Genomic DNA, 24,413 nt, shown 5'->3' on the forward strand with positions numbered 1-24,413 from the left:
GGGAAAGAAAAGAAAATGCCAATAAAGCAAGATTTCTCCAACATAGCTCACATGGAAGCCATGCTATAATTAATCAAAAACACCTGGAATTGCATGAAGCAAAGATTGGTGAGCTTCGTAAGGAAAATGAAGTTTGGAAGCAGAGAATCGCATATCTAGGTCTGTAGCATCAATCAATTATCTTTGCCTTCACCACCACATATGAGAATTGGAAATCAGGCAAAATTGCTGCTGTTGCTGTCGAGAAACCTTAGGATCCTGTGACACTTGGAGCCATCTAGTTGGCAAAGAGTGACATTATTTTAGCTTCTTTACTTTAACATGCTTAAATCAATTAGCATAGTTAAGTAAATAAAATCTATTTAACTCCTAGCAGGCTAATTTTGGATCATGGTTTATCCCATTGATGTAAAAATCGCTTGAGGAGATTAATCGCCTAGGCCTAAAAAAGTTTAATCGGGAAAAATCGGGAAAAAATCGGGAACAAAAAAACCACTAAATTTTAATAAAAAAATGCGATTTTTTTACAGAATTCAATGTTTTTTGCATCTAATGACTTAATTACTAACAATACATAAGAAACAATCATGTTTAAATATATATCAATGCAAAAAGAGTTATTAATCGGTAAATTACTAACAAGTAAGTAGTGACAAGTTGTAAATTACTAACAACTAACAAGTTCACAACACATGAGAAGTATTCTCATAAATAAAGTGTCAAATGTAAAGAGTTCAAATAAGCACATCAACATGACTACAAATAAGTACAAATGTCAAATACAGGACTACATCTTCCTCTTCCCAGTCACTTTACTAGCGAGTGAGGGAGAGGGTAAAGCTCTAGAACTAGAACCCCGCAGGGTTTGTGCCCGTGTCTGTGTCTGTGCCAATGCAGGAGATGGTGTAGCTATAGAACTAGATGTCGGTATCTCCACATTCGCTGCGCGCAAGATGTCAAGGTCCTCTGCAGTAAGCTCAATGTCATCATCCTCATCATCGCCCTCCTCGATGTCATCCAAATCGATGTCATATCCAGTTCCACCCCCTTCCTCCTCCGCAGCCTCCTCCGCGGCCTCCCTCTCCAAATTGGAGATGTCCTCCTATGTAAATAAGGGAGCCTGCTCCTGTGCCGTCCAATCATAATAAGGATCTATCTCATCCAAATCGATTGGCCTAGGAGGATCTTGTTGCACCTTTTTCATGCGCAATTTAAGATTATATTGCACATAGACCATGTCATTCATCCTCTTTTGGGACAACCTGTTTCTCTTTTTTGTGTGGATGGCCTCAAACAAACTCCAGTTGCGCTGACAATGTGATGCGCTACAAGCCTGTGATAGGATTCTGAGAGCAAATTTTGCAAGATTTGGAGTGCTTGCACCCCAAGTGGTCCACCAAGCCACTGCATCACAAAAATTGTACAAGTTAGAAAATACTAATAGACAACAAAAAGTGAAACATAAATATTAATTTAGCATTTGAGATTCAGAAGTTTGCAAATGTATTACCTAGGGTTTGTGTAAGCCTTGCTCTCTTGCAGAGAGAAGTGGAGAACACCTTGCCTCCTGCTGAAGTGAAGATCTCCTGCTCAGCGATGATTTTATCTCTTGTTTCCTCGCTGGTTACCATCTTTTCGACGCACTCACTTAGGCCTCTGATGACCTCTCCATCAGGATCTGCATATGTACCATCAGCCCTAAAACCAAAAGCCAAAAACAAATAAGTCTTGCAATTTTAGTACACACCCAACACCCTACGAAAGCAAAATGAACTCAAGTCTTCGTTAACTTAAATTTGAGTAAGAATGAGCTTACAGTATACCTAAAACGTGGGTTGAGGAAATATCCTGCTGCATGAATGGGTTGGTGAAGCTGATTATTCCACCTTCTATCAATGATCTGCCAAATGGGTTCATATTTGATGCTTTCCCCCTTGTAGTAATTTTTGACAGATTCTTTGGCCTTGTCCATGGCCTCATATAGTTCACCCATTGGCGTTTGGTCTCCATCAACCAAACGCAAAACTCTGACTAAAGGCTCAGACACCTGCAATATAAATTTGAAATTAGTTGACAAGTTACAAAATTATTATTTACTTGAGTTACAAACTTAGTATGTTATAAAGTTGTAAAGTGTAAACTAAAACTTAAAGTTTTGTAGTTACCTTTACTATTTCATCAGCCTTATCTTCAAAATATTTATCAAACACAATCCGCACAACATTCTCTCCTTCACTCTTCTTTGAAAATGTGGAAGCAAGCCATTTTTTGGAAACAAACATTTGCTTCAAAGAAGCCAAATTATCGAGAATGCTTTGCAATGTCAAAAAAATCGTTGCAAACCTTGTGACGGCAGGCCTGACAATTTCTTTGCCATCAGTGTACTCTCTCATCAGGCTAAGGACCCATGGGTGATTGTATATGTATTTTGTCACCCGCCTTGCATCCTCCACAATTGGAGTGACCCACTCAAGTTTGCCCATGTCCTCCAAAAGAAGGTCAACGACATGAGCTGCACACGGGGTCCAAGAGAGAGTGGGGTGCCTCTGCTACAGGAGTTTTCCTGCCAATTGTAAAAGCAAATACTAATTAGTTTCCAACTTTTCAAATATATCAAACTATTAAAAATTCTTGTTGTGAAATTCACAATGCACATGCAACATAAAATTACGGTTTACCTGCTGATACATATGCAGCAGCATTGTCTGTGATGATTTGCACCACATTTTCAATGCCAATCTCTAAGAACATGTTCTCCAACATCAATGGTAATGTCTGAGCATTTTTTACCTTGTTGGAGGCATCGATTGATTTCAGGAACACCACATTATCATTACAGCAGGCCAAAAAATTAATTATGGTCCTGCTCTTCCCATCCGTCCACCCGTCAGAAAGAATGGTGCAACCAAATTTTGTCCATTCTTGTTTCTGTTCCTCAACAAATGCTTTGGCCCTCTCAACAGCATTTCCAATAAGCCTACAAAAACAAAATTTAGTTATGTCTTAGATTCTTAGTAATTTAAAATTGATTTAGACTTTAGTAATCAACATTCTAATTTCTAGATAAATTAATTAAAATTTAGAACTAAGTAAAAAGTTAAAAATTAAAAGGAAATCGAGTGTAATAAAATTATTCGCTTACCTGCCACCCAACACAAAACGAGAAGGGGACTTGTACCCCTTTCCTGCAACTGTCAACCCTGTGGCCAAAGCCTCCCAATAGGGACTGTCAACAACACTAATAGGAAGGTTGTTGAAAACCCAGAAAATCTGCTAGTGCATTGTCCAACTGGTCATGGACCTCCTTATTCCATCTAGTGGCCTCTAATGAAGGTTGTGCACCAGGTGTGTGCCTCCGCAAAAAATAGCTCCCTATCCCAGAAGCACCTGCTGATCCTGATGGTGCGGAAGTGCTAGGAGGTGTAGGAGTGGGAGTGGGAGTGGAACTCGTGAAAGAAAAACCACCCTGTTTGCGGACACGCGGCCCACGATAAGAGCCAGCCATGCTCTCAATGGCTGCCTCCTCCTCTTGAACATCAACGAAACTGCCCTGGGTCTCTGCTATGGCTGCCCTGACATGCAATTTATTCCGCTCTCTTTGCAATTTTTTTTGCTCTCCAGCTGCGAGCAAGGCATTTGCAAACCTTTTTATTTCTTCTGTTGTATTCTCACAAGGATTCGTATCATGTTTTGAGATCCCTGCGATGTGATATTTGAACCGGTAAATGCCCCCGGATATTACTTTTTCACATCGAATGCAAATCACTTTGGTTGGTTCATCGGGTGCTTCATAGGCATATTTCCATGCTTGATCTCTCGCATTCTTTGGCCTGGTGCCAATGTAGCCTGAGGGGCATGGAGTCAATGGCCATTTGTCTGCCATTTAAAACTACTGCGGGTTGCCTACACATACAAATTTTTTTAAAAAACTATAAATAAATTATAACAAGATCAAAGTTAACAGTTAAACAAAGAATTCAAGCAACATTCCAATAACAGCACCAATAAATTGAAATCCAAATAACATTCAAACAAACTAGCTGCTAGGGTTTCAAATTTTTTTAAAAAGGGCAAATTTTTAGCATAAATTCAATCTAGAATGGAAAAAAATGCAAATGAATGCATTTAATCTTGCTTACATTCATCAAATGCATTCCTAACTAATTAGGAATGTATTTTTATCCATTTACATGCAAGAAAAAAAAATACAATCTCTTGCAAAAACAAAAAACAAAGATTCAAATCACTTACCTAGTAACGAAGAAATCGAATCAAAAGGCCTCCAAATGCACTTGATTCCGCCTATTTCTTGCCAAGAACTCCTTCTCTATCCTCTCCTCTCCAAAACGCCCTAAGCAATGTAAAAACATAATGAAAAAAACGTGTTTTTTCATCACTTTATGTGACTGCCGGGCGCGGGTGATTTTTTTGCAAAAAATCGCGATTTTTAGGCGATTTTTGGGGCGACTAAATCGCCGGCCCCAAAAAATCGCGATTTTATCTCGTATCGCCGATTAACATCTATGGTTTATCCAACCCTTAGAAGGATATATATATATATATATATATATATATATATATATATAATAACTGGCTACAAAAAAGGGTCAACTCTCGGTAGATACGAGACAAAAATATTTTTTATTAGTATCTATGCTTTGAATTCTAAGTAAGATTTTGGTGATAAGAAATATAAAATTCTGTTAGTTTTATAATTTGAGCTTTCTTGGATAGATACTGTTGTCTATTCAGCTGTGATTTATTTTCTTGTGGAGATGAATTACATGTGAAAGTTTCTCTTTACTTATCACTGATGAAATCTTATTTTGAAATTATAAGAAACTGAGGTAAGAAAGTTAAAATCATACTTAGCTTTCATATTTAATAGATAATCATGTGGATAATTGTTGTTATTAAATTTGAATGGTTTTTCAATCTGTACATTCTCTTCATATTGATGAATTAATTGTTATAATCTTTTAAGTATTTTCTGGTAAAACGCTAATGGGAAGGTTTCCCCTCACAAAGAGGAATTAATGAATATCTTTCAATTTGGTAGCTGCACCTTCTAATATTGAAAAGCAATATTAAGCAGAGAGTTTCATATTATTTTCTTAAGAACTCAAACCGTTGGTGTTAATTTGGTATTTTCTCTGAGAAGTTTAGTTCACCTCTATTAGAAGAAAAACTGTTCACTAACAGTATGAACACTTGCAATGTTTAAAACTAAATTGTGTGTAAAAAATTAATAACAGCAAGTTACAATACAATCTGGGCGAAGAACCTTCACAAGCGACAATGCCAACACTTAGATTTTGTGTAATACTAGCAAAATAACAATAGTTACATATACACAATGTAAGCTTCATCCCAAGCACCTAATACAATAGAAAATACAATACAATAAACCACCAAAGGGGCACTCAAAAGTGGCATCCAAATCCTCTATTCAAATTCCAACATCCAAACCCCAGGAAGCCCTTATGCTAAATATAGCTTATTTCTTATACCGGTCATAACATACCGTAAGTACATGTGTGAATGGTATCCTCTAATTTATCTTGCTCAAACCCTTCCAAGAAGTTTTAGAACATGCCATTGGTTGGTGAATGTTTTGGGTCAACCCATGCATTTCCCCCTTACAACTCTCTTATGCATAACAGTCGCTATTACATTTCTAATGTGGAGAGCCTAAATTACAAAGGCCATAGCATTCAATCCAAAAGCTGATTGACAGTGTGTCTTGTTAAGATTGAACATCTCAAAGAGCCACAGTACAAGGTTGTCAAGAGACCAGTACTGCTACAGGTATGGGAGAGTGATACTAGTAACAGTATGTCTATTTTCAAAAATAGACGACGACCGCCTGGAGACATTATTTTTTAATTTTAAAATTTTATACAAAATATCATGCTAGAATTTAATAATATAATAGATGATTTCTACTTTGTTGGTTGATACAACTGCCAGCATATTTTTAAATTAATATAGTCTTAACTCTAATCATATTGCAGCAGTGGAGGGAGAACGCAAAAACAAACATCTCTACAGGCTAAATGGAATTCCATTGCTTCGACATAAAAGCTAAAACTGAGATGATATATCATATTATGATTAGAATGAACAAGTTAAAATTTAGTAACTGTCTTGCATCACCTGTTAATTGGTATCCTAGGGTTTGGCAGCCGTATCATCCCTTGGTAGTGCAAACATCTTGTGTGTGCCCTTTCCTTAGTTTTTGTCTAATTAAATTTTAAGGTTTTCTACTAAGTTTGGAGAGAGAGAGAGAGGGGTGGGGGGGGGGAGGCGGAAGATTGGGTTTTTCGTTTTCTTCCACATGAGACTTTAGAGTGAATGGGCCACACATCTCAACTGAACAATGATGTTTTGGATGGAGTCTCTAGTATTGAAGAAATGTCCCAATCCCCAAACATGTCCAAGAGGGTTGGAGATACATCTCCTGGCTACAATGGCTGCATGTCACCATAAACAACATTAGCCAATTGATGCACATCTCGGTAATTTTTTAAGACAAAATGACCACTATAGCCAAAAATTTGCATTTTATTTTGACTGCTACTTTTTCTTTGATGTTCATGGTATTCATTTGTTTTGGGCTTGCATTGTTGAATAACACCCATCTAAATCAAGAATGGTAGTAGTTGTATGAACAATGCCCAATGAAAAACAAAGAAAAATCATACCTAGAAAGATCACTATATGTTCAATGAAACACTTTTAGCTCAAGGACATGAATCAACAAACTAGGGATGGTAGAGGTTGGACACCATTTCAAGGGTAAGCAACTTACACAGTGCAATAAAACGTCAAGGCAAACAACTCAAAAAGAAAAATGAATCTATAACTTCTATCGCTATCTCAAACCCCTTCAAAGCTAAGTTAAACATTGAGATTGTCATGTTCCAATGGTAGGCAAGGGTTAAATATGCACCAGCTAGTTTATAATACAATTATTTCCAACCTCCACTAGGCTTTTGTTTTTAGAGAGCCCAAGTATTGCAATCTTTTCAAACCTCTGTTAAAGTCTTTCTTCAAGTGAATCATATCTCAAGCCAAACACATCATAGATATAGACAAATGTTGAAAGTCAAGTTTCATTTTTCATTTTCTTTTAGCACAGCATTTGAGTGCCAGAATTTTTCCCAGGAGTCAGTTAAGGGAAGCTTTCCTTATCTTTACCATACCTTCATGTAAACATGGTAATGTGTTATGGTATCATTTCACAGCATTCTGCAGTTTCTTACAAAAAAATTGTCCTACCACATTTTCCATGGTTAAAATCAGAGGCCTTTTACAGAGTATTCTAAACAATTAAAAAATAACTTCCACACATTCAATATGAAAATGAAAAGAACTTAAAGAGAAGCATCTATACCTATAAACCATATGGCTGCAGACAGAAATAGAATGGAAGTAAGTATAAGTGCTGTCTCTCGCCAATTGTTTACATAATCCTGCATGGCATGGTTTTAAAAAAACTCATAAAAGGTTTCAATCAATAAGCTAGAATTGTAACAGTGAAGCAATTCAAAACAAAATATAATGCAATTATAAGGTTTCAATCAATAAGCTAGAATTGTAACTGTGAAGCAATTCAAAACAAAATATAATGCAATTATATAAAACTATACCAGACATGTTCACTTTATGTTTGCTAAAACATAAACATTTATTTTTATTTTTGCTAAACATGAAAGATTAAAACCCAATGATAGTTGTGTACTTAAGGTTTATAAATCATCCAATGTAAACTTTTAGGAAAAAAAACTTATAAAGCCCTATAACAGAAGATATAGTATTATTTTAAAAGAAACCCCTGACAATGTAGTGTAGCACAAAACCAAGTTGATAACTTAATTTAGAAAATTCTCTAGTTTTACACTAAGATACTGGTGCGTGCATGTTTTACCCAGATGCTGGTGTGGATGCACGGGGAAGGTGGGCAGGAAGCATGGAGTCTGCCTGTGGGTTCTTGCAGGATGCTTGGCAAAGCATCCGTGAAGCATCCATGTGAATCCACGGGGCATCTGCGATTTTTAGGCGCCAAGTCACTTAAGTGACACAATATAACATGTGTTTTTTTTGGTTTTATTAATTATATTTTGTCCCCTTTTTGCCCCAAATTGTCTCCTTTGATTTTATAATTCAGATTGCATTGGAATCTTGAAGTAATTTACTAATTAGACATTACTGTTATTTCAATTTGAATATGCTAATTGCTATGGAATGGTTTATTTTTGTATATTTCTTGCATTTCTTTGCATATATATATATATATATATATATATATATATATATATATATATATATATATATATATATATATATATGGACACACCCAAATGCATCCAAAATCCGTGCATTAGCAACCTGCACCCGCATCAACATCAGAACCAGCATCAATAACTTAGGTTTTACAAATAGCCTGCCTCCTTGTGCATGTAGAAAAGATTTCCTCTTGCGCTCTTTTAAGTTTATAAGCATGTTTTATTCAGATGGATATTACAAACTATTACAAATATAAAAGTCAAAAGAGTGGCGCCCAAATCCCTGCGCTATCCATTGACAAATCCTTTGTAATTCCTCTAAGCATTCTACCTACCCCTTCTTTTGAATAACTACATGTTTTTAAAACACTCAATTGTTCACAAATAGGTAAATTGATGCAAGAAGTACTCCCTCAGCATTCAAATTGCAAACTCAAAACACCATAACACAGGAAGATGCTCTCTGCTTACAACTAAACTCTCAAATTACAACAATGAACAAACTTATATTCCTATGACTGGATCTTGTACATTGGCCATTGAGTCCAGTTCTATGTCGATAGATCAGTTGGAGCATCCAACACCAAATTACTGCTTTATGCATCATGCCAAAAAAATTAACAGTTACCATAATTTTAGGCAATTCTATGTCTCACCTTGGCCTACTTAACCAAGGGGCCTTCTTTGCACATTCATTCCGTTCTATTGCATTCTTGATAAGAATAGAGTTTAATCTTGTAATATTGATCTTCTCTTGTTCTTGTGCTTTCCATTAGGCCTCTATATCTTAGGTGGGTATCCCAATAGAAAAATATTACATTATATTAGAACTTGAGTGCTTTTGGATTTGAGAGATTTTGAATTCCTTTTTGGTGGATTTTTTGGGGGAATTCTTTGTGGCTTTGTATTGTAGGTCAAAATTGCAGCTTGTTATTGCAATCTTAAGGTAAGTTGGCTATTTGAGGAAGTCAGGTTTGCCGTTTGTTTTGTCCAAATCAGACACATGAGCCCAAATCTACAAGAGCTTGAACTTTGGAGGTGGTTACTAGATTGAAGAGGTACCTACAATCTCTAAGCATTTCAGGCCAAAATGGATCCTTCTATCACACTAAAAAGGCCCTAAAACACCAAGATCGGATGTCAAATCATCAAAATCAGTCACAAAAACTTGGAACTAGAAGCACATTTTGCCCCCAACCTCACCAATAATCTAATTTATACCATCCTAATTGTAGATATCAAATATAGTAGTCTGAAAAAAATATTGGTACAGTCAGCAATTTTCTATTGTAAAACAGAGTTAATTCTTTGTGTAATTTTTATAATTTAAATTTATTTTAAATTAAAATATTTGGGGCCTTACATAGTGTACACCCTGTGTGAGGTAACACTATTGGCTAAAATTTTTGTAAGTCACTGATACCACAATATACAAAATTGTGACATTAGGCAACATCTCATGAGATTTCTCTCCTCTCAACAATAGAGGAGGCTCCCTTCTTACCGTAGGTGGCTTCAACAAGGACTTGACTAAAAATGACAAAATAGGGTGGTTCTCTCAATCTATTCCTTTCTTTTCAGGAATGATCCAATAAACAACTACGCGAACAACACTAATACTTAAACAAAAAGGACTTGTTGCTACGATATTACCGATGACCCTAGGATTGACAAAAGAACAACACTAGAGGCAGCGATTTACTTTTTATGTTTTGTAGGATAAGTATAGGGACACAAAGTCTCCTACGATTATCTTGAACTAGGATTCAAGTAGATTAACCAGTACAACACAATGTCTCTTACTAGATACTCTTGAACTTAATGAAAAACACTTACAACTGAAGCCCAATGTCTTTAGCTCTAAGTAATTGCAGCCACTACCAATTATAACAATTTGTCCTCCAATAGCACAAAGTCTTCAAAAGCTCAAATCTGCTCTGAATGTACTAGGCAACTCAAAGTTTGCACAATTGAATTCAAGTAATTGCAGCCACTACCAATTATAACAATTTGTCCTCCAATAGCACAAAGTCTTCAAAAGCTCAAATCTGCTCTAAATGTAATAGGCAACTCAAAGTTTGCACAATTGAATTTAAAGCCAACTTGCGCAAAGCTCCAAAATTCACAATCAATACCCAAAAAATGTCGTCATATAGCACTTGGAGTCAACACAAATTTTGAAAGCAAGTTGAGCTTTTTATTGAAAGCAATTCAATTTACATCTAAGCTCAAAGTTTTAGAGTGTAAATACAAACTAGCAAAATTTTCTTGCATTTCCAAAAGATGATTATTTACAATGGGGTCCCTCCTCTATAAAGGAAAAGAGTGGAGAGAAAGGTGGAGAAAGAAGGGGAAAATCCTCAACTGCCTTGATTTATTCTTTAACTAACTAACTTTGACTTATTCAATGCTACAAAGCTTAAAACACTTGTTACATATTACAGCTTTGCACATGATACCATCATGTGCAATTACAATTTGTTTTTAGATTACATGTAATCTATCCAATACAAATTACAAATACATGATAAAATATTCTAAGTGCATGACAAGACACGACTTCTAGTACATCATCCTTTATTGATCCCTATGCTGCTACAGGACGACTGATGGTAGATATGTTCTGGTTTGTTGAAAGCAGTTGCTAATGTTTTATAGCTTCCATTGGATAAAACTTATTGAAGATAAATCTCTCTCTCTCTCTCTCTCTCTCTCTCTCTCTCTCTCTCTCTATATATATATATATATATATAGAAGTCAAATTATCACATTCTTAATCATAACAAACAAATGTTATTGGTAACTAATGAGAGTAGAAGAGACGTGCCTCTTAAATGTCATATACATATGCATTGAGAATGTAATTTGGAAAACACAAAAATTACAGAGTGTTAGTACATTTACATCCTCCACAAAAATCAACATGGTATCAGAGCAGGCAATTCGTAGACCTATTAGTAATAAGACATATATTAGAAACTACAATCCAATGGCTTATATTTATTCTTGGAGCAAATTAGTGTTTCAACAGTAGTCTGCATACTCTACTCTTGGACAGATTAATGTATTGAACAACAGTCATAGTATTGAACATTATATCTCTGAAAGTTTGCATACTATTTGTGGAAACATGTAATGAAGTTACTGTGAAAGCATTTGCTCAGAGTATGGAATATATATATCCGCTTCATTCATTGACCTATGGTTAACATCAATTCATTTCTTCATAACATTTGATGGACTACTTTGTGATAGAAGTTATTCTTGGGATTTATTGTCTCCATTAAAGAGTAGTTAGTGACAAGAAAGCAATTCGTTCAATAGAGTTTCCCAGTCTTGTGTGGGCACTCCAAAGTTATGCAGAGGAGCATCTTCCATCATCGCATCTGGGACTTTCTCTTCAACGAGCATTGATGTGACAAGTGAATAAGGTCAAAGCTATTGCCAATTCTATTTGCAATTTGAAGAAGTCTTGGACAAGCGTACCTTCTAGTTGTGTCTAATACAGAATGGAGTCACTTTATGGAGTTAGTGACCATCATTATTAACCCAAGCCTATTCTTTGTATTGGAGTTGCTCGTTATTGGGGTATATCTTCTTGTTTGACTTATGGTGGGCAATACTTCACAGTGATAAATGAGAGTACAAGCACATTCTAGTGTTTCCCAATAAATGAAAGTGAGTACGATCATTTACAATGGAACTACAAAGCAAATTTCCAAGCCTTTTGCATCCCTCGGTTGAATTTTGAAATAGATTTTTCACAAATTGCTCTCTCCTCCTTTCCTTGTCTGAATTGGGCAAAACCCTAGCAATAACATCCTCGAGACATTGCTTTCTAGCCCTGCAAATATGACTGCAAGTATTGCTCTACAGAACATCCAACATGCGGTCGCACACACAAATCACACAAATATTGCCAAGAAAAGAAAAAAGGTAACGCAATCCCAATGAGGTCACCAGTTCAAGTGCCTCCTGAGATCAAAACACTTCTACAGATTGCTCAAAAGATACCAACACTGTGAGCATGTCGTCATTGGCCAAGCTGATTCAAAGAAGTGCATTGTCTCCATCTAAAATCTCCAAGATGACAATTTCAATCTCAAACATGGGACTTTGTGCTAATAGAGCTAATAAACCATGCTTTCAATCTTAGGTAAGGGGATATAAGGATGCAAACAAAGACCCATCTTCAATGATTATACATGCCACATAACTAAAGATGAGTATATTTAGTAATCAATATATGTGATTTACTTTTTGAAAGGAATAGAGGTAAAGTCCATGTGGAAGAATACAAGAGGTAAGTATATGAATTTATTTCATTTTACATGAATTTATAGTATTTTATTTTTAGAGACTTATTTATGTTATATTCATTTATATATAGAGATGTAAATTTTCCCATATAATTTAAAAGGAATAATATATATGGTGACTATATATGTATATAAGAGTGAATATAGATTGAAAATTTGGCATTTATAAGAAAATTATATGTTATAAATACAAATTAATATATATACATATATATATGTGGAAAATTGAATATATGCATATATCTTCAAAAGCATCTATTTAAAATTATGTATTATCTATATTTTATTGGAGTGATATTATCATTATGTAAAAAAAAATTGTATTTTAATATGTCCTATAAGAGTTATGTGCCTTGATCTTTTCCTCTAAGAATGTTACTACAGGAAATGAAGGATTGATATAAGATTCAGAGGGAGTTTGACACTTTTTAAAAGGCAAAGGAACTCAAAAGATTGAGATTCGGTGGGAGTCTAACACATCCGTCGGAAGGAGCAAATAGAGTATATGGTTTAGTTAACCTCTAGTGATCTCAATCATATTGATTCAAAGGGAGTAAACCATGTTGAGATGGATTCTCTTATAATCAATAAATTGTAGCAATCAAGAGGAATGTGATTCACGAATATACCTCATGACTATGTGATTTTAATCGGCCTACCCCTTGTGTGCATCATGAAGAAGTGACGACATCCAAATGATGTCACTTGTATTTGCAGAAGTTATTGAAAGGTGACGATCTTACAATAACTTAATCTCTATTATGTTGAATATCTTATGATGTCTATGCAGATCATGATAGATTATACAATGCATAGTGGATGTTTATATGGTAAGCATTATGAGAATGTGTGTGCACATACCTTATAAGCATTTTTTTTTTAGTACATGGTGAATGTTATGCATATTGATATTCTGGAAGGCCATTACACAGAGTACTTAGTGAATATCACACGTCTTGATGTTTTGAAAGGCCATTACTCACAGAGTACTTGGTGAATATCATGCAACTTGATGTTCTAGAAGGTCATTACTCACAGTATTTGGTGAATATCTTCCATCTCAACATTCTGGAAGGCCAACACTCAAAGATTATTTAGTGAATATCATTGATATTCTGGGAGGCCAATACTCATCATATCATATATTATATCTAACCTTATTGAGTAACTGGTGAATATCATGTATTCTAGAAGACCAATACTCATGATATCAGGTGTGAAATCAAACCTTATTTGAGTACTTGTTGAATATCATGTGTTGATATTCTGGAAGACTGATACTCTTGATATCAAAATGGTGGATATCTTATGATCAAAGATATCTTTAAAATTTGTCATTCCTAATATTACCAATGGTGTAATAAATGTCTTGTGTTTATCCTCCCTAGCTAAGAGGGAGTGTTAATGTTTTATAGCTTTTGTCGGATAAAACTATTGAAGATATATATATATATATATAAGCAAATGTCATTGATAACTAATGAGAGTTAAAGAAACATGTCCCTATGGAGATATGCATCTTCAATGTCATATCTATATGCATTGGCATGTAATTTGGAAAACACAAAAATTAAAAACAATGTTAGTACCATAGTAACGAGACTTGCCGCGAGTCAGGCGAGTCGTCTGAGTCAACGAGTCAACTTACCTCAGCCGGGTCAAAATGACCCGTGACCCTGGCTCGGCTGGTCAACTGAGCTGACTCGGCTGACTCGACTGGTTGACTTGGCTAACTCATCTAACTTGGCTGATTTTTAATTTTTTTTCCTTCGTAGTTACATGATCAATGTATGTTATGTATGTGATCAAATTACCTTCTATTTTATGATCTTATTGTGTCTTTAATCTTTATTCAATAATGGGTGCATGGAATTAATTTAAATCCAAAAAAACCTCTAAATTTCAAAGGTTTTATCACTTTGTCGAGTCACTGCCGAGTCCGAGCTTGGTCACAAGTCAAGTTACCCTTGCCGAGTCTAAACCAGGTCCGAGTCTCATTACTTTGGTTAGTACATTTACATCCTCCAGGAAAATCAACAACATCTTGCTCTAGAACAAGAACCCACATCCTTGGTTGTCTTGTATAATAATGGTTATTCCATGGAAAGTACACTTCTTTCTTTCCATCTTCATCTTGAAAGCATTCTATGTCTAAAAAAAATTTAATCTCTCAACCTTTTGTTTGTATGACTGCATTAGGTTGACGTTCTTTAGTTTCCCAAAAAAGTCAATAACATGGTCTTACAAGCTCGAACTTTTCCTAGAAGAGCATGCATATAGGATATAACTGCTTTGGCCTTTGAGCAACAAAGGATTAAGGATTTTTTGGAGGTATTGCATTTGAGCGGACAGCAAACCTAGAGAAAGGAAATGAGGTGCATATGCTTATATATACAAATGGGAAGGTTATTTACTCATAAGTGGGGTTTTTATGTCTCATTACATGTTAACCTACAAGCACTTAAAGCTCACAAACACGATTTTTAAATCCACTTGCAGCCTTGGTAAAAGCATGGAATGGGTGTCTAATGTGCTTGGGAAGTGGGTTTTTCATCTTGCGCTTGCATGTGAGACATATAACTTGGCTTTTGAAAGTAACTCAATGTTTAGAACAGGCTTTTTAATACTGACTGCATATACAAGAATGAATAGCTTCTTGCATATGCAACATACAAAATTTTAGATGGAAGAAGAAGAATCATTGTCAAAACTAAAAAGCATGCAAATGTAAAAATGAAATGAAAGACTTGCATTTTTTTTTAAATATATACAGCACATGGAAAACAAAGCCCCAAAATTTCACAAGAAAAACTTACCTCTGTCCATGAGAAATGCAAATGAAAAAGTCTTTCAAAATGTTTGAAAAAAGCTGAAACAAATCAAAGTGATTTCGAAATGAGGAAAGATCCCAAGTTTGGAGCTATTTAGGCAAGAAGATTTGACAAATGCTTCCCCAAATTGATGCATTTCTCAAGTCATTAGAGGATTTTCGACAAGGTATTCAAGATAGAGAACAAAAATGCATAATACTACCAACAAGAAAGACCAAATCAAACATGCAAATGCTTGAGCTTGTTACAAGATGCAATATCAAGCAAAAACAACACTTGCTAACTACCAAAATTAGCACACTGTACTCAACTGAGAGAGTTCAGCAATTCTGGCATAACATGAGAATCACTTCAATGTGGGACATTGAACTAAAGTGAGTCAGTTCCTATAAGATGCTTCACTCAAAACTTACAATTTCTTGAGGGAAAGGGATAGAAAGGAACTTGATAAAACAACTATTGCTATGGGAGCTAGTACACCAAAACTTAAATTTGCAAAAGTCAGTAATTACTTGGATAACCCTCACATGCATTTAGAAATGACACTATTCACAACTTCATGTCCATGCACAAATATTTCGCAAAAAGGTCTGAGAATTCATAAAATAAGAGAGGAAGGAATCGACCCTTCACTACATCAAATTAAAATGAATTCTTCTAACACTATTTGTAACCTACACCAGCACACTTAATAACACAGAGAAGGTACTTCTATGAGACGGAAATGAAAGGAAAAGTTATCATTCACTAACAATTTCTATCAATCATGTGCTAAATACATTATCCCTTAATTGTATTGAGAAGGTTTGAACACAAAATAATGGATTCCAATATATAAAACTCCATTTGCCACAAGTGAGATACAATGCTAAAAACAATGAAGAACTAGTATTGAACAAAAATCACTAAGTGTCTTCCCTGTCAAAATCATGAACTGATTACAAAGTGAGTGAAAAACTCACTAAATACAACTTTTCAACCAACTAGGGTCGAATGCAAGAAAATAGCCACAAATATAGGCCTCTCCACTCACTAAAAATGAAGTCATATGCATGAAAATTTTCATGTCATAAACAATCAAATGACTCACCAAAACTGCCCCTACTAATGCTCCAAAAATGCCTTTCACATCTTAGGGGAAAGTCAAATTCGACCTTAAATAATCTCCAACATCCCTATATGCTCTCCTAATGTCTGCAAACTAATTCAACCTCTTGAGAAGAAGTCTTTGAACTCATTAAATCAGCCTCATCCGCTTTGGAAAACATTATTAATTGTTTCCTTTGAAAGAGTTTAACAATTATTAATTGATTTATAAGATTTATCAATTAATAATCATTAAATTACAATGTACTTTTCATTTTGTAGATCTCGTAATGTTAGAAATCATCTATTCAACAATTCAAATATATGCTTTAGCACCTATTTTAATGAGACATTTCCAAGAAAATGAACTATACGGCCACTTAAATGGAAAAATAAATTTTGCTGGTAATAAAAAAATTTGTTCATAACATCTATATCTTACTCACCAATTTATGTCATGTGTCCATATGTAGCCATAATAATTTTTTCTCTTTCGGCTGTCAATTCTGGAAAAATTTCTAGGCAAGGTGTTGTCACTAAAATGGACATAACTCTTCCATTTCTTCATGAAAATGTCTCAAACTTGATTTAAATGAAAGTATATTCAAACATCTTTCATTTGAGTATGGTGTCCCATATTCATCTATCCCTATAGGTCTGTGTCATGTGTTCAAAGTGGCTGTAACAGTCAAAAATCAATACTGCACATTAACAAGTTCAGATTTTTCAGTTACTTCCTATAGCAGCATATAACTTTGGATTTCTAGTAGAAACGCCATTTAATGACAATGATCATTACTAATGTTTTTACTCTGTGAAGTTGCATATTTCCTGAAGCATGTATTTTCAGTCTCTTCATGCCTTCCTAAAGCAGCATATTTCTATCTCTCATTGAATGCAGCACAATGTGTCTCTTGTAGCATATAATCCTATTTTCTCCTACAACAATCTTTGTATCATTTGAATATATTTCGCTTGAAAACTTTTGATTCTACGAAAATCAAGCCTTGTGAAAATTTTGGTAACAACACCCAAAAAGGAAGTAGCATGGATTTAAGAGAAAAAAACAAGCTGTAACTCCCGTTTTTGGCAAACGTGTGCCTTAGATGGGCTTTCAATCTCCAAATGCAGCTCTTAAAACTTGAAATTTTCATCTCCAAGTCATTTTTTACCAAATACGTGTCCTAGACAGACTGTCTTTTGCAAAATGCAGCTCTTAAAAGCATGCAAATGCTTCAAAAATCGCTGTCTATGGTCTCTTGAAGAGAAACCGTGGCATATAATAATAAAAAATGGGCTTTCCTATGATGATTACATGCATTTTCATGAAAAATCACCACCTATAGAAAATGCTGCTTTTAGGACATTAAAAATCTGTTTTCTTAGTGCCTTCACATATACATTTTCATGTTTAAAGCATATGCAAACTCTCTCCAAATTGCTACCTAGAGTATTTAAGTATAAGGCTTCAAATGACACAATTTTTATTACCCAATGAATATGCAATTGGGATAAAAATTGCCACCTTTACTCATATAGGCTTAAAAAGTAGTAACAACATCTTTACATAAACACTCTGCATGTCTTTAGGCTCAAAACATATGTAAAGTGATTCAAAATCACCACCTTGCTCTTAGAATAATTTAATGCACACTTTTTAAATGCATTTGCATGGGTCTGATTAAAAAGATATGCAAACGAAATCAAAGTATTTATAATATGTGCAATTATGTTTTAAAAGGCCATCAACAATAATGACAGACTATTTAAACCCTTTTGCATGTATTTACAACTTCGAGTTTAATACATTCATTTGCTCTTTAAAAAAATCCCTCTATGAGGTGGGTTCAAGATATTGATAGTGGAGATTAAAAGATGGCATGCACGTGTGATGACATGCAATGTTGAATAAAAACTCCACTTTATTGCATAAAAAGTCTCTCATGTTTCAAATTGGTAATGAACCTTGCTCTTTCAACATGATGCTGGAGAAATGTTGTTTTTTTGTATTTTTGAAAGTTTTTGAATTTTGGAAAAAGATGATTTTTTCAAAAATATATGAAATGTAAACTATTCTGCAAACCTAAATGTGCAATCTCAATCTAATTTCTATTTGGCGAATGAAGCCTTCATAGATATGTTTGCATCTCCTAATAATGAATCGCAGCCAGTGGAAACAGGTCGCAACAATTTGGGTTGTGATCGCAGCTTAATTTCCCAACACAAATTCAGAATTGCACAATTCACCATATTTATGGTTCAAAGCACTAGCATATGCAGAGATTGACATCCCATCAATCAATAATACCTTCGAACCCTCTCAACACAAATTCTCATAAGAATATGCAAACATATGGAATGGTTCGATTTTGGTTTCAGAGCTGAATATATAAAAATCGAACCTCAAGATTCTCCTTCAATCAATGGCTATTGTCTTCTCATATACACTTCTCAGTTAAATGCCTTTGCTTTTCACTTAGGCGTAACTTAAAAATTTGGATAACCATTGATTAATTTAAATAGGCACCATATAGCATTTTTTTAATAAAACATACAACTTACACTTAGAACATATTTAATTAAATATAACTTAAATATAAAACCTCAATAATGACCAATAGCCATAATAGCTCATAAATCAAGAAGTAGATCACTGAAGTGCAAAGCCATCATTAACCAGGCATAACGCCTACGTGTCATGCCCAAAATGAAAACTACAAACACTAGCTTACTATAATAGTGAGTTGATCGCTAGTAACTCTCCTAACCATCTATTAGTCCACAAGGATCGCAATGATGGGCTAACCATACCAAACCCTCAACACTTGCTAAAAAAGTGACATCACAGTCCTCCCTCCCGAAGATTGCTTGTCCTTAAGCAATTGCAAACTGAGATCCTAAAGAATATCCTCTAACTCCCTAGTAGTATCCTCAATGGGTAAACCAGTCATTTAACCAAAAACTCTCTAACGACTTTCCTTGAAAGATGTCTCTCTTTGGTATCCAAAATAGCCTCAGGAATCACCTCTAACGTTCCCTCAACATCCAGTGGGGATAAGATAGAAGATGGGACAACATGTTTCCTTGATGCTTTCTTGAGGCAAGATACATGGAGCACATTATGCACTTTGTTGTCCTCTAACATATCAGGCTCATAAGCTACCTCGTCTACTCGTCTAACAACATGACCACAATAGTGAGGCTTGAGCTTCTCAGCACTAGTTTTCCAAATAGATGACTCTTTGTATGGCCGCAACATCAAATATACCATATCCCCAACCTGGAAGGAGCAAACAACTCTCCACTAATCAACATACTGCTTTTGGTGATTCTGTGTCATCTGTAAATTATCTTTCAGAGCCCTCATAGTATCCTAACTATCCTACAACAAACCACCTACACTAGGTACTCTACTATATCTGAACAACAAATCCATAAAAAATGGAGGATCATACATATATAGAGCTCTAAAATGAGTCATTTGAATAGAGATATGGTGAGTGGAATTATAATATTACTCACACAAGTATATCCACTTCAACCAGGCTCATTGTTGTACAAACACAATTCTGAAAATATCCCTCCACCCATTTATTAACAACCTCAGTCTAGCCATCAGTTTGAGGGTGATAATTGATACTCGGAGTCAACTCTGTCCCACATAACTTGAACAACTCTTGCCAAAAGTGACTCATAAAAAATTTATCTCAGTTACTCACAATACTTCAAGGTACACCATGCAATCTGAAAACCTCCAGGGAAAATAACTCAACTACTTGTATCACTAAAAATGTACTAGTGATTGGAAAGAAGTGCCCATATTTTGTAAGGCAATCCACTGCCACCTATATACAATCTCTGCTATTAGCTTTTGGCAAGCCCACCATGAAATCCATGGACAAGCATTCCACTTCCTCTCAAGAATGGGAAGTGGTTGCAATAAACCAGCTAGATAGGTATGTCATGTTTGTTCTACTTTCAAATAGAGCATTCTCTAACATACTGTAGAACATTTGACTTCACAGAATCACTTTCGAACCTTTTTAAATATCTTGAAGAACACAGAAGTTCCAATTAAAGGTAAGCCATGAAAGGCCCTCAAAACAACGTGCTTGACGCTCAATCCTGGGACCAATGATATCCCGCCCTTGTAAATAATCAACTCATTTACAAAAGTATAGTTGTTGTCCTATATAGACCCATCAATAATGTCAGATGCCTGTCATCAATAATGTCAGATGCCCGTGGAGCAAATAATGGGCAGGGTGAATCGCTAACTACATTTCTATCAAGAGCTGGAAACAGTGATAATGATAAACCTTTACTAACTCAAAGGCTAGCTAAAATGTACCGGTTTGGATCCAAGTCCAATCATACATCTATATGGAAAATGTTTACAATTAGGGCACAAAGACTCCTAAAAGTAGGATACTTAGCTATTTTGCAAATTAAGAAGAAAATATAAGCTATAGACAAAGCTTCTAGCTATACACTTTTACAATTGCTCCTTGTCAAAGCTCTAGCTCCAATTGCTTTTTAACTCTTTTCTATTCAATTCACGAGATACAATTATCAATAACACCAGATAACATGAATCAAAGACAACTTGGATGAATTATAGACAAAGCTTACAATTCACACAAATAACAATCTCACTTAATCAAAGTTAAGTCTCAAATGCTCCTTTGTATTCACTTTCTCTCAAAATAGTGCTTACACAAACAAAGTTATGCTGGCACAATTTCTCCAGAGTTCTCTTGCATAAAAGATCATGATAATTTTATAATGAGGGAACACTCCTTTATATAGGCAAAGAAGTTGGGAAAAAGGTGGAGGAAAAAGTGGGGGCAACTCAACCAACTTTGACCTAATCTAACTACAGAAAATAAAGGGTTACATGCAACTCGCATTACATCCTTTTACATACATGTCACTCGCATTACATGTAATTACACATCTTCATTTAATGCATCTTCTACAACTGCTAACATAAAACAAAACAACAATTTTAGAGATTGTTTCTCAATGCCTTGAATTTGACAATGATGTTATGCAATGTGCAAAGATCAGCAATTTCCATAGTCTTTGATATGGCTTCAACTCTCACTGCATTTTCATATGCTAATTGCACAACTTTGGAATTTGTTGTTGTAGTATCTAACAAGTGTTTTGTCAAAGATTTATACAAAACAAACTTATTCATCGTGTGCAAACCAAAATCTTCAGAATCTACATCAACATTGATCTTGATTGTATATTCGGAAGTCACTCTCTTTGGTGCCAAAAGATTACCAAAATCATCAGTAACACAACATCCCATCTGTTCCAAATCACAAGTAACACTTGTTTCAACTGCTTGACAATCTCCCAAGGCCACCTGCAACTTTGTGATCAGTTTCCTTAATGTCTCCTCCTTATAACCAACGAGTCCTTGAAATCTGAAGAATATTTCACATGATGGAAGAATATCACATGAAACTAAGGCATCCAAATCAAATCTCACCATTTCATCCCAATCATCAAGAATTTCCTTCAAGTTATCAGCTTCTTGAGTCAAAGAATAAATTAAGTTTTGCTCCGTTTCATTCATCTCTTTGACACGCCTAAGAACTACAAATGCCTTTGTGATGGCTCGAACTCCTTCAAAAATGATTTCTTGTATCCAAGACTTAGCAGCTTCAATCAGCCTTCTTTCTTTAGACCTTTGAGACATAACAACACTTTGAGAAGATTGTTTTTGAATAACCTCATTCAAACGAGAGATCTCCTGTTTCAGCCAATTCTTCTTTTCCCAAAGATCATGATTACTTTTTGATACATTTGTCAATGCATCCTGAGCATCTTGCATGCAACCTAAATGTGATTGCTTTCCAACTTCAACCTTAGTAATCTTGTAGTCTGAACGAGTAAGTTTTTCAACAAGCTTATCTACCAAGGGCTCAGCAAACACAACAAATTTGATTTTATTAGAATCAACCAAAGTTTTGGAAACAATCTTATCTTTCAAGCATTTAGATTTAGTCTTCCTAACAAGAATATTGTCAGGAGGAACAACTACTTTCCTTCTCTTTGTTGTTATTTTACTCAACCATGCAGGTAGGCTGAAACTTTCATCTACAGAAACAGGCACAGTGGAGACCATTGGCATTGATCCAGATTGTATATCCATAGTGACTGAACAAGATTCAGTCTGTATTGTTGAAGGCATAGGAACATGTTGAGAAGACTCCGTCATGAAAAGTTTAAATCTTGTCAATGATATATCAAGTTGGGGAACTTGACCACAGGTAAGAGTCGAAAAATCTTCAAACACATTTGCTAAGTGATCATATTGTTCATGTGCAAGAGCACGAGGAGCAGTAGAGGAAATAGGAAGAGCCATGGTATTAATCTCCGAGACTGGAATGGAAGGAGTGAAAACAGTGGAAAATGAATCCACATCATCATCAACTTCATGCAAAAAGGGTTCTTCATGTATCGAAGATGTAGAGGCTTGTGCAGGCTTTGCGGGAGATGTAATCACGATTTCCCCTTCTTCATCTGAATCTTCTTTATCAAATTCTATTTCCAAATCCTCTGCTGATTCTGCCGCTGATTCTTGAATTGGCTCAAGAACTTGAGATGATCTATTTCCTTTTCTGCCCTTCAATTTGAATTTAAAGGAACCCTTGGCACTTGAAGATGAGGCACCATCTTTCCCTGTAATCTCCAATTGTGATTTCCTACCAGGAGGACCAAAACTACCACAATCCAAGCCCACCTTAGGGTTTACTCTTTTAAGGCTTTTACTTTTCAACCATTTATTAGTGTTTACCAAGATGGATTGAAATTTTTCCATGATAGATGTATCTTCCTTTTATTGCCATTAGATAGGAAAAGGGCATTTCTTATCAAAGCCGGCTTGATGAAACTTCAGATCAAGGATGTCGCCATCATCTTCAACTTGAAAATCTGAGGGGATTTCCAACATGTTAAGATCAATTATCTGCTGCAAGGTTAATTGGCAATAATCCATCTTCATGATGTCAAGTTTTGTCCTCATATCTATCCAAATATCTTCAATGCGATGAACATGAGTATAGGCTCTTTTCATTTGAGAGTTCATCTCTCGGTAGTCAAAATCAAATCTAGCCTTGAACTTCTTCAAGGTGATCAACTACAACTCTGCTTCCATATTCTTTGCTTTAGCCACAGAAATGATTGAATAATTGCCAATAGCCAAAGGCTTAGCTGAGGTAATGTCAAAACCAGGCCTATGTGAAGCATGTTGATCACTCTGTACGTCCATGAGCTGTCTAGCTAGCTCCATCAAGATTATTCGATCTATAGCATAGCTAGGTAAGGTATATGGCTCTCCCTTGAAATATCCAACTTTCAAATATGTGAAAGTAGGAAACTGAAGAAAAATACAGCCGTATTGGTTCATCTTCTCCCACACTGCATCAGATACTCTTTTGATAACCAACTACTTATCAAACAAGCATCGGAAATGTCCAAAGAAGGCATCTTCGACTCTTCTGTAGTGAAACTTACTATTTGCCAAAGTGATTTGGTCATAGTAGTCCCCAATAGGAACTTGAAGACGATCTCCTTTGGTAGAAAGACTAGAGAAAGATCCCATAGCAGCAGCGATGTAGACTAGATAAGAATTCATGTAGAAAGGCATTGATGTTCCCACATTACATATCTGTTGGCAGAGTGTAATACTGATAAGTTCTCCCCAAAAGATGTATTCTTTATTCTCCATAATCTGAGACATGAACTTATAAATCCATGGCTCATAATCAGTAGAATCTTTAAGGCCACAAATCCTACTAAGAAGGATGATGAGATCCTTCTACTCTTGTTTGAAATTTGACCGATGAACAATCTTTGGCCATCTATAAAAA

The 24,413-nt window shown here is 35.3% G+C and overlaps 2 protein-coding genes across 4 annotated transcripts in view; both read right to left on the reverse strand.

The window, feature by feature from the left end:
- LOC149527823 (putative sphingolipid transporter spinster homolog 2) overlaps nt 1-24,413 on the reverse strand; it is a 292,780-nt gene that overhangs the window by 81,736 nt on the left and 186,631 nt on the right. Inside the window, exons 14-15 of one of the 3 annotated variants that reach the window (XM_089812103.1) lie at nt 7,397-7,475; nt 2,767-2,977 (exon numbers count right to left, since the gene is read on the reverse strand). In XM_089812103.1, coding sequence (XP_089668229.1) covers nt 2,856-2,977; nt 7,397-7,475 — 201 coding nt within the window. In that variant the 3' untranslated portion in view covers nt 2,767-2,855. Of the gene's footprint in view, nt 1-2,766; nt 2,978-7,396; nt 7,476-24,413 lie in introns of those variants that run through there. The other 2 variants (XM_089812101.1, XM_089812102.1) reach the window with 2 other exon arrangements.
- LOC149527824 (uncharacterized) lies at nt 681-2,810 on the reverse strand. The gene is made up of 5 exons (XM_089812104.1): nt 2,679-2,810; nt 2,166-2,563; nt 1,824-2,047; nt 1,511-1,698; nt 681-1,404 (listed from the first exon to the last, which is right to left on the reverse strand). Exons 2-5 carry the CDS (start codon nt 2,481-2,483, stop codon nt 1,103-1,105), a joined length of 1,032 nt encoding a protein of 343 aa, XP_089668230.1. The 5' UTR covers nt 2,484-2,563; nt 2,679-2,810; the 3' UTR covers nt 681-1,102.

The sequence above is a fragment of the Cupressus sempervirens genome, unplaced genomic scaffold (assembly GCF_028749045.1).
Source record: "Cupressus sempervirens isolate cs-2001-9-10 unplaced genomic scaffold, ASM2874904v1 CseChr00s100002_03, whole genome shotgun sequence".
Classification (NCBI taxonomy): domain Eukaryota; kingdom Viridiplantae; phylum Streptophyta; class Pinopsida; order Cupressales; family Cupressaceae; genus Cupressus; species Cupressus sempervirens.

Coding starts and splice junctions, on each gene's coding strand:
- LOC149527824 (XM_089812104.1), bottom strand. CDS start 2,483: ATGGGCAAACTTGAGTGGGTCACTCCAATTGTGGAGGATGCAAGGCGG. Junction 2,048..2,165: donor AGGCTGATGAAATAGTAAAG/GTAACTACAAAA, acceptor TTTATATTGCAG/GTGTCTGAGCCTTTAGTCAG. Junction 1,699..1,823: donor TTCCTCAACCCACGTTTTAG/GTATACTGTAAG, acceptor TTTTGGTTTTAG/GGCTGATGGTACATATGCAG.